Source organism: Lagopus muta, chromosome 8 (genome assembly GCF_023343835.1).
Source record: "Lagopus muta isolate bLagMut1 chromosome 8, bLagMut1 primary, whole genome shotgun sequence".
Lineage (NCBI taxonomy): Eukaryota > Metazoa > Chordata > Aves > Galliformes > Phasianidae > Lagopus > Lagopus muta.
Genome location: NC_064440.1, coordinates 8967171 through 8980772, shown reverse-complemented (window position 1 = coordinate 8980772; position 13602 = coordinate 8967171). Strand labels below are relative to the sequence as shown.

The 13602-nt window shown below is 48.8% G+C and overlaps 1 protein-coding gene across 1 annotated transcript in view; it reads right to left on the bottom strand.

Moving 5' to 3' along the window:
- The window catches only part of ITGB5 (integrin subunit beta 5), a 42766-nt gene that overhangs the window by 10817 nt on the left and 18347 nt on the right, over positions 1-13602 (bottom strand). The window contains exons 6-10 of the mRNA XM_048952949.1: positions 11889-12050; positions 10485-10580; positions 9793-9882; positions 7586-7720; positions 5294-5723 (exon numbers count right to left, since the gene is read on the bottom strand). Coding sequence (XP_048808906.1) covers positions 5294-5723; positions 7586-7720; positions 9793-9882; positions 10485-10580; positions 11889-12050 — 913 coding nt within the window. The remainder of the gene's footprint in view (positions 1-5293; positions 5724-7585; positions 7721-9792; positions 9883-10484; positions 10581-11888; positions 12051-13602) is intronic.

Sequence of the window (13602 nt, the reverse complement as noted above, 5' to 3'; positions counted from 1 at the left end):
ACACAGCATTCATTTCCAACCACTTCTTTCTGTTAATTAGTGTAATCAGAAAGCTCAAATCCAGGCACCAAAGGAACCAGCCATAAAGGCAAAGCATTCAGGCAAGACCACCCCACACCATCATCTCCCTTTGAGGAGCACATGCTCAGCATAGTTTGCTTTCCAAGTCTGTATCATTCATATTTTGGGGGCTTTCTGGAGTCTATAGTCTCTGGAGCAGCTGCACCTGCACACGGGGTCAGGCTGTGCCATCAGATGACACTTCTTGCTGCTGCTTTAAGAGAGACCCCAGGCAGAGCTCTGGCTCCCACAAAGATGTAGTAAGCGTCACTGCCGTATTCTTTTAATTCTGCCATGGCATTTAATGCCTCATTAGCATGCACTAATGGTTGCAAAAGGCCTGTTCGAGGTCAAGGAGAAACACCAAGTGAAAAGCGGTTGGAACAGCAGCACTCTGTGCAGTCAGGTCCTTGAAGGGATCCCTGCCAGGGTTGGGGAGGGCTGCAACAGCAATGAGGGCCTGGGCGGGGGGAAAGGAGAGGTAAGAAAAGCTGGCATTTTGCTCCTGTGCATGGAATGGGACTTTTGGAGAAACAGAGCTCAATCCACCAAGGACAAAACCCCAAATCCGTCAGTTTCTGATGGCTTCTCCCAAGCTGTGACTGTTTGGGGCTGACACAACTGGCCCAAGCCCTTCTGCAAGCATCAGAACAGATGGGGTTGGAAACAGAAAAACCCCTAAGCGAGTGCCCAGCACACATATAGGTGACACATATGAGTGTTCCCCAAGCACGTATGGTCCTTGGGGAATCCCCCCGCACTGCTGGAGCACAGCCTTGGGGAGATCCTTAAGGATCCAGCCCAGACATGGCACCTAAGAGAGAAGTCCAGGGTGAGAGGAGGAGGTACCATTTGGTTTGTGCAAAAGGGAAAAGAGCTCCTAAGAGGGGAAGGCAGGAGCTGAGTGCAAGTTTCTTATGCTATTTTAGGTCTTCAGCTCTCTACCTTTGGCATGGAGCAGGATGGGAAAGGCATACACTCGAAGGAACACAGCACACATCTCAGCAGTGCATTGCAGAGAGTGGAACAGAAACCAGGTTTAAAAAGAAATAAATACAGAGAGGAAGCAGAAGAGAAAGGCTGGGGAAGGGTGGAGAAAGAGTGAGATTTCAGGAGACTCATGGGGATGCTCCCTCTCACCTGCAAGGGCCGCCACAAATTTGCATGCCCTTCCAGTCCTTCCCAATTGCCCAGCAGCACGGGGAGGAGCAGAAGGAATCCTCTTAATCCCTCCAGCCCCAAGCCCTGCTGCCGTGGACCTTACATCTCTCCAGGCTGCCCCACATGATGGAAGCAAAGAGAGCTGACCTGATGACCCCTAATTTCTTCATGCTAAGCCATGCGATGAGAGCAAATGGAACATGACCAGCTTAGCGGCTTAACCCAGAGAAAGGAGGAGAGCAGAGGAGGCCCCCCAGTTGGGTTTGGCTTATTACAAAATGTCTGCAGTGTCTGTATAATTTCTCATCAAAGCCAAAGCATTTCATGGGCAGAGAGCTTCCACCTGGTGATGCGTATGGGCTAGGACTGGAAAGGTACACCACAAACTAGAGGTTTCCTTTTTCCTTACTCAGGCAGAGGATCTTGAGATGCCTGAACCACATTTGCTGGTTGCTGAGAAGTAGTAATGGGCACACAGTACGTACTTCTGTCCAAGATGGGGAGGATGCAAAGAGGGAAAGAAAAGAGACACAGCTCTGTAACACTAACAACAAAAGAAATCTTTCTGCATTTCCAGGCAGTGATGTACACCTGTACTTATTGCCCAAATAAAAAAGAAACAAAAAAAAAACAAAGATAGCAAAACTTGACACGACAGAAAAGAAAAACACAGCAGATGTGGTTTAAGCTCTGTTCCCTCTTTCTTTCACAGAGCATCCTTTTCCCTTCGGGGCTACCCACCACCTGCTGTGCATGGCAGGGCAGCCAAGCAGCCAAAGCTGCAGGCACAGGGAAGTTCCCCTCCCCCTCCCCAACCACACTCAGCTACCACCTCCACGTCTGGAGCCACCCAGCACTGCCCACTTCTTTCTTAATAAAACACAGCAGATTCTGGTAAAAGCTGGTGTGGTAGGAATGAAGATTGCAGAGATGAAAAAAGAAATAGTTACAACTGGGTTCCTTCTGTTCCTGCATCTGAGACCTTCCCTGGCACACTAGCACTGGTGCAAGCAGACAGATGATGACTTCAGAAGTAAGTGGGGAAAAAGGTCTGCTTTCAGGCCAAGTGTGTCAGCCTGTAGGAATTAGTACAGTAAGAGGCTACATCACAAGGCAGAAATCACAAGGCAGAGATGCCACTGGTGCAAGTAGACGAGCACTGCCCTCAAAGCACAGGACTAGCATGTTCTGTGTCTCTTGCACAACCAGAAACTGCAGCACCGGCACTGAGCAGCATCTTCCCATGAGAGCCAGCACAAGGATGGAGCTGCTGAACCCAGATGCGGCGCCTGCAACCAGGAAATCCTAGAACAAATTGCAGAAGCAGGAGTGTGATTTCTAATGTGAGGCTGTAGCAAAACAAACAAAAGCCTTATGTCACTGTGTGCCAGCACCGGCCAAAAACCCAGAGTTCTTCCCCATTTAGCAGACCAAGGAAAGGGAAGCAGTCAGATATAACTATGGAGGCCATGAAAGATTTGCACACCCTCAGCAGTTTTTGAAGCTTTTCAGTTTCCGCAGGGCACTTGGAGGTCTATGTAGATAGAGTCTCTGTGCAACAAACCACGGGTTTTTGGTTGAGTTGCCATTTCCTAAATCCCTTTTCAGAAGTGGTTTTGGGTGGCAAATCTGACACCCTATTGCTGATGTTAGCTTTTTGCGTCAGCAGTGGTGAAGACAAGGAAATTTCTGTAGACACACTGAAATAAAGGAGATGCTGTACTACTTACACCCCCTACAAATACGGGTCTGAGCAGTGCAGCTAACAAAGCGTAGCCTCCAGAGAACCAGTCCTGCTTCATTAGTGGCCAATGCATGATGCTCTTACCAAGGCCTCTCCTCCCTCTTACTAACTCATTTTATAGGACCTTTAGGAATGCAATTAGCACTGAGATGTTTCCTCTTTTGTCAGATCTGCTGGAAGGCAGCCAAGAGGTCCAAAAGCCACGGAGATGCACAGTGATCTGCAAATTCCTGAGCTGGGCTCCAGGCAGGGAGGCAGGCAGTGAGCAGAGGGCTCTGTCTCTCCATGGCAGCCATCCAAACTGTCTAGGAAAGGCCAGACCCTGTGCTGAAGCTCCCAACATGATGAACAGCTGTATGTAGTCTTCAGAAACTCTTCTGTCCTCTCTTTCTTCAGAAAAGCTGACTCCACCATGGCTACTTCTTCCAGAGACCTGCTGCTCTTTAGGGGCAGTTTGGGGCACACCCCACACCAACTGCTGTGCAAGCTCAGGCACTTTTGGTGGGCTGGAGAAGTCCTAAGCCCCTTGGGCTGAGAAATCTTACTCAATAGGTTGGAATTCAGAAGAAAAAAAGGCTACAAAACAATAAAATACCAGGAGGCATGGTGAGAACTACCCCACCAGTCTATCCCTGGAGCTGCTTGGCCTCAGCCTCCTCTTTGTTTTCTTTCACAGCTATAAAAAAAACCCCACACTTTTCAATGACTCTAAAACTGGCACATCCCAAACCAGCTCTGCCCTTCTTCCCACCACCAGCAGCCCTCGGCTAGGTGCAACAGAAGACACATGACTTGCCACGGTGCTGTTTCCAGTTGCTGCCAAAAGCCAGAGGATTGCCATTCCCATATGCAGACAGTGCCCCAACAGCCCCAACTTGCCTACCAACACAACAGTCTCCAATGGCCCAGGGAGAGCCAGTCACTGTCTTTGGAGATGTTCAAGAACCATGGAGATGTGGCACATGATAGACACGGTTAGCAGGCAAGGTGGGGATGGGCTGGAGTTGGACTTGGTGATCTTAGTGATCTTCTCCAAATTTAGTATTCCTATGATTCTATAAATGCACTACCCAGGGGTAGCTCATCACTTACTCAGAAGCCTGCAGGGTTAGGCACAGTGGGGAAAAATCCCTCCACTTCTCCAAAGAACAGTGAAAAACAGCTGCTTTTCTGAACTTACTCTACCAACAAGAGAGCTAATGCAAACCTGCACAGCATTTTGGAAATTTGGTCTGAGATTTTCACTTGAGGAAATATTTCACTTGGAAAACAAAGAAGTTTTGAAGAATAACATTTTACCCAGCTTCAGGTGGGTAAAGAGTTATGTCCTAGGGTTGATCCAGGCAACGTGTGCAAGATAAATTACATGACCTCAGGCTGAAAAGGAATTAAAGGAATTGCTATTTTAGCAAACACTGCTAAATTGTTCCTCCACCTTTGATAAAGCAAAACACACTGGCTAAATCTTGACCAGTGGATGATTTGTTTTCCCAGCAGGTAGAAAAATCTGCATTAAAGTCTCTTTAGGAATCTCCAGCACAGATTTTCTCTAATGAGTAACAAACCAAAACTCAACCTTTCCTTTCCCCTGCCATGTACCAGGGGATTGCTTCAAATGTGTTACCTTTAAAAAAAAGATGGTTTCTATGTGGGCACATGGCATAAGTGGAGAAAATCAATTTAAGAAGGCAAGAAAAAGCTTGGGAGAATCCAAGCCTGTGGTTGTTGTAATAGAATCACAGATTGGTTGTGTTGGAGGGGACCTTAAAACCCACCAGTCCCAGCCCCCTGCCATGGGCTGGTTGCCACTCTCCATCTCAGGCTGCACACCTGGCCTTGAGCACCTCCAGGGACCCACAGCGTTCTGGGCAGCTTGTGCCTATGCCTCACCTCTGAGTAAAAAGTATCTTCCTCACATCTAACCTAAATCTCACTTCTTTTAGCTTAAGGTCATTCCCCCTTGTCCTGTCACACTATCGGACCATGTAAAAAGTCACCTTCCCTTTAGTTTATAAGGTCCTCTAAGTACAGGAAAGTCACAATGAGGTCTCCTCTGAGCCTTTTCTTCTCCAGGCGGAACAAACCCAGTTCTCCCCATCTTTCTCAGTAGGAGAACTACTCCAACTCTCAGAGCATCCTCATGGCCTCCTCTGGACCTGCTCCAACAACCCTGCATCTTTCTTGCGCTGGACACAGTACTCCAGATGAGGCCTCATGAGGACTACACTAAGGCTGCACATCAGCAAATACGCTCCCAAACAATCAACACCAAACCTGCGACTTTGCAGCCCGGGCAAAACAGAGAGTGAGGGGTGGGATGGCACCTACCTGAGCAGAGGACTCCCTTGTATCGGGCGCAGGAGAAGTCGTCACACTCACAGAAGGGCCCGTAGATGTTCCCGAACTCGCTCTCATAGCACACACACTGGTTGCAGCTGCACTCCCCCCGCCCACTGCAGACGGGCTTTCCCTCCACCTCACGGCACAGCCCAGGCTGGGTCTCCCCGCCGGCCCCCTCCTCACACTCGCAGCGGGCCCCCAGGTAGCCGGCATCGCACTCGCACAGCCCGCAGGCATAGGTCCCATTGCTGCTGCACTTGCTGCTGGATGGCTCCGCATGGCTGGTGCAGCCGCAGAGGCAGTTGTAGGTGACGTTCACTTCCAGTGTATCACGGAAGCCAGCTGGCTTGATGGTGAAGACATGGGAGGTGTCCTCAGCAGGGCAGCCACGGGCCTCCACCGACACCTCAAAGGAAACCTGGAGAGAGAGGGCAAGGGGGGAGTCAGTGTGCAGCCCAAAATGGCCTCCCAGGTACAGACGAACTGCCCTAACTCCACCTCATGTGGGCACCTCAGCGCCCTGATAGTCCATCAAGGTTTTGACCTCCTTTCTGCCCCTCACCGCCACTCTGGTTCCCCATATGGGCCACGTGTGACCCAAGTGGGACAGAGGCACAAAACTGACGTTCAATCCCTGCAAGCCACACACCAAGGGGAGAACCACCAAGAGGGAAGTGTTGGAGCTGTGCTAGGGGAGCCCCAAACAACTGTGCAGCCACTCTCCTCACCACCTTCATGCCCCCACATAGCCCATGCAGCTTCTGCCTGCTGAACCCACATCTCAGCCCTCACCAAAGTGTTCATTATTCCGTGGGTAGCTCATTTCAAAACACACCACAGGCATTCGAGTGAAGTTTCAAGGCTTATTGCCATCACCCACAAGAGTTAATGTTCTTCATCACAGACCTCTGGTTTCTGTGAAGCAGGAGGCAGCCTGCCTGAAATAACTGGGGTAAAAGTCTAGCAAACAGACAGGTTTTCATAACAGCAAAAATATGACATTTGCTTGAAAGCAAGTACCAGCACAAATCTAGCCATTGCAGCACAAGGACCAAAGATGTCTACAAGGTGAAGGATTTAGCACCTTCTGTGAGAATCCCAACCTGCATCACTCATAAAGCCCTAATTATGGAACAAACGTAAACTGCAGAGAAGGACATAGAATCATAGAACCATTAAGGTTGGAAAAGATCACAAAGATCACCAAGTCCAACTCTAGCCCATCTCACCATGCCCACTACCCACATCCCTCAGTGCCACATCTCCATGGCTCTTGAGCACCTCCAGGGATGGTGACTCCAGCTCTTCCCTGGGCAGCCTGTGAAGTGCCTCATTACTCATTCTGAGAGGTTTTTCCCAGTATACAATTTGAACCTTCTCTGGTACAACTTAAGGCCATTACATCAGAAAGCAAGCTCAGGGCATCACTCTGCTCCCTTCCACATGCCACCAGTACAAGACCCTCAGCATTTCAGGACCCGGTGTCGATGTCAACCCCTTTGGGGAAGCTCTCTCAGCTGTTCACAGGAGCTAGACTCTGATGCTCATAGAAGCTGTTGAGCAAGAGGGGATGCAAGGACAAACCTCAATAGCTGCATGAGCTCTGTCTTCATGCCAAAGGCCAGAGCCCAGGCTCAGCCATCAGATTAATGCTCCTGCTCCAAGGGGGCCCTGGCTTTGCTGAGGACATCAGGAGGGCACGTGCCTATGGTTGGCACAGCTCCAGGGACTGATTCTACCCGCTGAGCTGAAATCCAGTAATGTCAGCTAAAATGCTGAGGCCACCTCCCCTTTTAACACTTCACATAGCCCTTATTTGGAGGGGTAAAGGTTCAGCTACTGTTTATTCTTCCTAACTATTTTTATATGCCCAAGTGCTTAGCGCTCTGGTATGTTTTTAAAGCTGTTCTTCTCAAATAAGGAAATCATCCTGCTAATGAGTCCTTGCAAACAGCAAAGGCCTGGAGAAGGGCTCAGGATTCCCAGACAGGCTGAGCCTGCTGGCCCTGCAATGCAGTGCTGATGCCAGGTGACAGCATGCTCTCCTGGTCATGCTCAACATGTTCAGGTGCATCTGACTTCACAGAATAACAGAAACACAGTATCATTTGAGCTGGAAGGGATCTTTAAAGGCCATCTAGTCCACCTACCCTGCCATGAAGAGAGAAGAGCTCTTCAGCTGGCAGAGCTGCTCTCAGTGGGCTTTTACATTACCATAGCACAGTTTTGAGGCTAGCAGAGGAAGATGGGCAGCCGGGATGTGCAGAGAGACAGACTCACCGTATCTCCTATCTTGAGATCCCCACATTTTCTGAGCCCAGGGTAGGACAATCCATCCTGGCAGGTGGCAGTGAAGGTCAAGCCAATGTCCTCAGGGCTGTCCCAGACAGTGAGTTCTACTTTGGACCGAATGCTCTGGAAATACAATGAGAAAGAAAGTTGTCAGGTTAATACAGGCAGGCAGGTTTCTCTTGCAAAGAATTCCGCTTTGGTATCTTCTGTTGTATTCAGAAGACAGCCAGGTACAAAAAACACCGGTACAAAAAACAATACCTGGAATTGGACTGGAGCACCTGGGGATTTTGCACTCAGTTTATGTACAGTTAGTACAGTTTATGCACTCTACAAGGGTCATACTGACCACTGAAGCCTGTACTGGAAAGATGCATACACAACAAAATAAAAAAGGAAACATTCTCAACCACAAATGGACCATTTGCTTCATCACCAAGCTGTAGGTCAGAGTCTTGTGTGCACATCTACACCTCCCCCATAGCAAAGTCTGTTGTAAGAGTGCAGAGCCTGATGCTCCACTGGCATCCATCCCATGATGCCTTTTGTACTGCACAAAGGAGACATAAAAACACACTTGAAACTGAATCAGCAACTCTGTCCTGCTTTCTTGATTCAGCACAAACTGGTCAGAAAAAACTTTCCTCTGAAGAGAAAGTGACAGACGTTTTTGGATAAGTCAACAGCAAATACTAGGTTTTCTATGGCAAAAAAAAGGTAAAATCTCTTTCTTTGTGAAACATTTTAAAGTGAAAGACTTTCTGGATCTGTGATGTTTTGGTACACTCCTATTCCCTTTCTTCTTCTTCTTCTTCTCATTTCTCCACCCTGATGCACAACCCAGACTTTTTAAGCCAAAACAAAATAAAGGGAAAACTCTGTTTATAAGTACTAATGTGAAACGAGGTTGTTTTGTTTAGTTCTTCTGATGGCTGGAAGTGACGCATGGTGAGTGGTATCCAAAAAAGACAAAGGCTACAGAACACAGGACAGCAGGTCAGAAGGACCACGGTATGACCCCACCTGGGTCATTCTTACGTTCTGATGCAAACACTAAGATTTCTTATCAGCCTTATTGGGTAATGCTATTAGCCTAATTTAAATCCAATTATTATTAGCCACTTGGCACTGCAAAGCAGCATACCTCCATGGCACTGCAGCCACTACTGGAGGGGTTTTGCTGCTGTGCTGTTTGGTGGCCCCAGGCCTGCAATACCTTCAGAAATGAGCAGAAGACTCCAGAGAGATTCAGAGAAAGGACCTTGCCCATGGAGCAACTTCTGATTGAAACAAAGCTGTAACGGCATGGGGTACACCCTAAGGAGGAGCATTTCAGTGTGAACACAAGGGAATTCTGAACCTGCAGCGGCTCCAAGGATGGCTGACATAAAGGCCACCTGCCATGGGAAACCCATTAGTGATGTAGAGAGGAACATTATGAGATCTGCTGGGAATGGGTTCAGGAAATCAGTGTACTGTTTGCCCCCCTGGCTGCAAAGATCAGCTCAGACACTGCATGTATGAAGAACCCTACCTGAGGGCTGACCCAGAACAGCACAGTATTTCAGTTTAGCCAAAAAGAACACGGGTGGAACAATGTATTTCCACAACAGACTTTCATACATGGTCACACTGAGTTACACATCTCACACACCCAGCATCCTCCCAGAAGCACAGAGCTGAACCATAAGGATCCAGCAGAAATCCAACAAATTCAGACAGCTATCCCACTAGCTCTCTATGTAGCTGCTTCTGGTCACTCTGCTCCCCCCTTATCTCCATAGAGTTGCATTGTAATCAACCCAAGGATGCCGCCTAAGCTGCGTCACGTCCCTGACAGGTCACTGAGCATCAAACAGCAAATAAATGATCTATTTTCTCTAACAGTATGGTGATCTGTGACAGCTATTAAATCCAGGTTACATTTATGGTGCAATTCCACTCATGCTTTGCTTTTCTTGCCAGCCCAGCAAGGGACCAAGCAGATGACATCAGCCCAACCATCAGCATCATCCTAAAGAGGACAAGCAGCTCTTTTCCCTCCCCAGGGTGGATGCAAGCACGTCAGCAGTGACCCACTGCAGAGAGGACCAGAGAGATGCAGCCAAGCCTGGGTGGAGCACACGAGGCAGGGCTGAGCGAGCTCAGCTCTTGGCGCTCCCACCACAGCAGCTGTGGTGTTAAAACACACTTACGTTGTAGGCCTTGACAATCAGCTCGATGATATTCTTGGAGTCCTTGTGCAAAATCTCCACCGTGGTCCCAGGAATCAAGGCAGTGAAGTTCTTGAAAAGACAACAAGTGGAAAACGCGCTGCAATGCAATGCGATGTGGCAGTCGAGCTTCCCTGAGAGCGGGTGTGGAGCATGAGCTCAGCCCCCAGCCCCATGGGGACTTCCAGCACCTCACTGCTTGCCTGGCTCAGTGCAGAGAATGCACTTCCCAAAATCCCAATCTGCATCCCCACATCCCTCCACCCACTTCTGCCATGAGACAGCCCCAGGGAAGAGCCTCCTGCCGCGGGGATGGCAAAGGAGCTCAGGTTGGGGCTAGGGAGATGGAAAAACACAGCTGGGCAGCAGCACCGTACTGGATTAGGTAATGGGACTGAGTCACAGCGGAAAGGGCTGAACAGGTTTCTGCTCTCCCGTCTGCTGCACAGCAGCAAGATTAGGATAGGGTCTATTTTAGGTACGCACACGCTCACTAACACAGAGATCTGCTTGCAGTAAGCAGCTTTAGTGCTTTCCACTGAATGACCATGCTCTGGGTGCTAGCAGGGAGAGGTGACAGCTGTGCCAAGCTGGTGTGACCTAAGGGCATCATGGCCAAGACGCTCTCAAGAGGCACCCTAAGCCCTGCCCATGAACTTCTCAGCAGCACTTACCTTGTACAGGACATAATGGCTTTTTGTAACAGCAAAAATCAGGTGGATGTTGTTTTCAGCCAGTTTCTCCCCAAGGAGTGCCAGGGAAGGATAATCCTAGGGGAAAAACAACACAGAAAGACTGATGGGTAGAACAAAGACTAATTTCATTACTCTTCTCCCAACAGCAAAACCTGTGGCATTTCACTGCAGTGTGAAGTGAACCACTACATCTGCAACTGAAATAGTAGAAACATTCTGGTAATTCTGTCACTCCCTGAATACTTCTGCTGCACCTATCATTAGAATGCATAAAATGACAACACCATGAGCCACAGTAACACTTGAAACAATTTTTTTTTCCCTCCTCTTTCAACTTTGCTATCAGCCAATGTGCACGTGTAACCCACCTGCCAACCCCAGGGATGCAAGACATGACCATGATCTAGAACTGCACTAAGCAGAGATGCATGATTTTTCTCTGAAAGCTGAGATTGCCTGTTCTTGCTGCATAGTAGAACCATGAAGAAATGATGATAAACTTCAATTCTGCAGAACTCAGAGAAAGGTTAGCAGGAAGGTACTGTTCTAGCAATTCATAAGCAACAAAATAACAAAACTGTATTCATTTCAAGAGCTTCAGGCCCCAAGCTTCTTCTGAAATGTGGCTCTCAGAAAATTCACCCCACTCACTTGCAAGCTGAAAGGCTAATTTAGAGCTTCCAGGACTCAAATAAACACTGAGACAGCATCCCCATGCCAGCTCCCCAGCACAGCTCCAGTACAGCAGCTGTACTCTGGAATGCAAACACTTGCAAGATTGCATGGGCTGTGGACAGGGGGTTCTCTAAGGAGCCATAGGCAACCATCCAGAAACACCTCTTGTCACAGAGTGGTGTATGCAGGAACAAAAATCATAATTAGTGCTTGTGACTTGCTGGATAAAGCACCATTCTGCAGGAGGATGTGATAATTAGGCAGCAGACAAATGCTCATTCACCACAGAAGTTTCCTCCACTGAGTTTAAATAAAGGGAGAAAAAAAAGGGGCTGGTCTGTTTATTTAGTACTAAGATCTACGTTAGGGTTGTGCTCAAAGGCTGTGAATAGGATCAGCACCACGTTGTGCTCTGTGCTCGTGGCAGCAGCCACATCAAGGTAGGCTCAGCCTCCCTGCTGACAGCCTGACAATCCCTGGGCACTTCGCAGTTGATGATGCACTTCAGCTTGCCAAGTTACATTTCCCTCCCTGTCAGTGAATCCTGACAAAATCTGCTAGGCTCCAAACCTATCTTCAAGCATCACAAGTGCATTCACTGAGTGGAGATGTCTGAGAGAAAGAGTGAAACCACACTCATCAGGAGCAAACAGAGCCTAGAGCAGCACAGGGCCCACTGACATCCCCAAGGTCCCTGTGCCCACTCACCAGCTGGCTGGATGCGCTGTACTCATTGGCCTCATTCAGGTGGCACTGGCCATCGTGGGGCTGCACCAGCCCCCCCAGCTTCCCATCCAGAGCTATGTGGGGCACATCATCCGTGGTGAAGACCAGCAAGTGGGATGCTTCCTTCCGCCAGCCGATCTTCTCCTGAGGCAGAACAAAAGGCCTCATTAACACTAATTAGTAGAAAGCCGTACATCTGTCCACCCATATCTGGTGAGAAAAGATCATGTTGGGGCCCTTCTAGCATTTCTCAGCACCTCCCTGCAATGCAGTTACTTAAAAAAGCATGAGTTGGTACGTGGACTGTCCACCAGACCTTCTCTACCTTGATCCAAGAATAAGAATTTCAGCTGCTTTTATAGCCAGAGGAGACATGCCAAATTCCTCTGCACGCGTTTCATCTGACCTCGTTTCCTCAGCTCGGTGAAATGGCTGCGCTGCTGCACACAGCATGAGAGCTGCACCAGCCCTACTCAGCATTTTTCTTGCAACCCACTTGGAAAAGCAGCTTCAGGACTGCAGCACAGAAAGCAAGGGCCTTATGTGCAGGCCATCTGTGCAAGAAATAGGTGTTGTGATTGTCTGTGCATGGACAGATCTGCAGGGATAGGGTTTTTGCATGGAAAGGCACTAGAGTTGGATGCTAATTGCTTCCCTCCCACAGAGCTCCCTCAGCTCCGCACCAGCCCAAGAAGCAGATCCGTGCCTAAGAAAGCACACTGAAGCTGCTCGTTGCAATGGAGGTGGAGAGAAACAGAGGTGCCAGAAGGAAAATTTGGATGCCATCAGGTAGCAGCTCTCTCCACCTACGCATGTGGATGGCTCTGGCCTCCAGCCCCCCCAATGCACAGATTATGGAGCCAGGAGCACCCAGATGCAAACCACATCTGAAAAGACCCAACTCCTCTGGATTTCACTGCTCAGCTTACTCAGTAACATCTGAAACCTACCTCATCCTACATTCAAACACCAGCTGACAAACTTATGCAGCTTGGCTGCAGGCATTTCCTATGGAAACCACTGGTGGAGTGACAGTGAGCTGGCAGTGCACACAGAAGTATAACCATGATTGCCACCACAATTTTCAGCTGCAGATGTGAGTCACAGCCCACAGACTGCTGACCTTTCTGGTAAATACAGCTTCAGGAGAACTACTCCAGACTCTACTTCCTTTTCTTCCCGAATGCAAGAAGTATTTTTTCTTTAAGGGCATTTTCGAGAGCCATGTAACGCAGGTACGACCAGAGGAAGCCCTCATTGGCAGGACAGGTGTGTCATGTAGCAGCACACTGCCATCTAGGTCAGAAAGCAATAAGGGCTTTTTTGGTCTGGGAAGTGGGAGACATTCCACTGAAGCAACCCCGCCAGACAAAAGGCAGAAACCCCAAAAGTGATTATGGCTCTGACAACGCAAGCAGCTTCTTGCACCACTCAGCCAGTGGACAGACACCCACCCAACAGCCCATCAGCTCACTTTCCTTCAGTACCCGAAGCTGACTTCTTTAAGGACTGAGAGAAAAACCACAGATTAGAAGCTTAGAAGTGTGCTGTGCACAAAGCAAATGAACTTCATTCAGACAACAGTTATGCAGCCTCTCCAGGCATGATTCCTCTGTTTTCCTGCCTTCTGTGGCACCACCTTCTCACCAAGGGCTATGTACCTCTTCATACACAGACTCACCCCTATTCTCACACT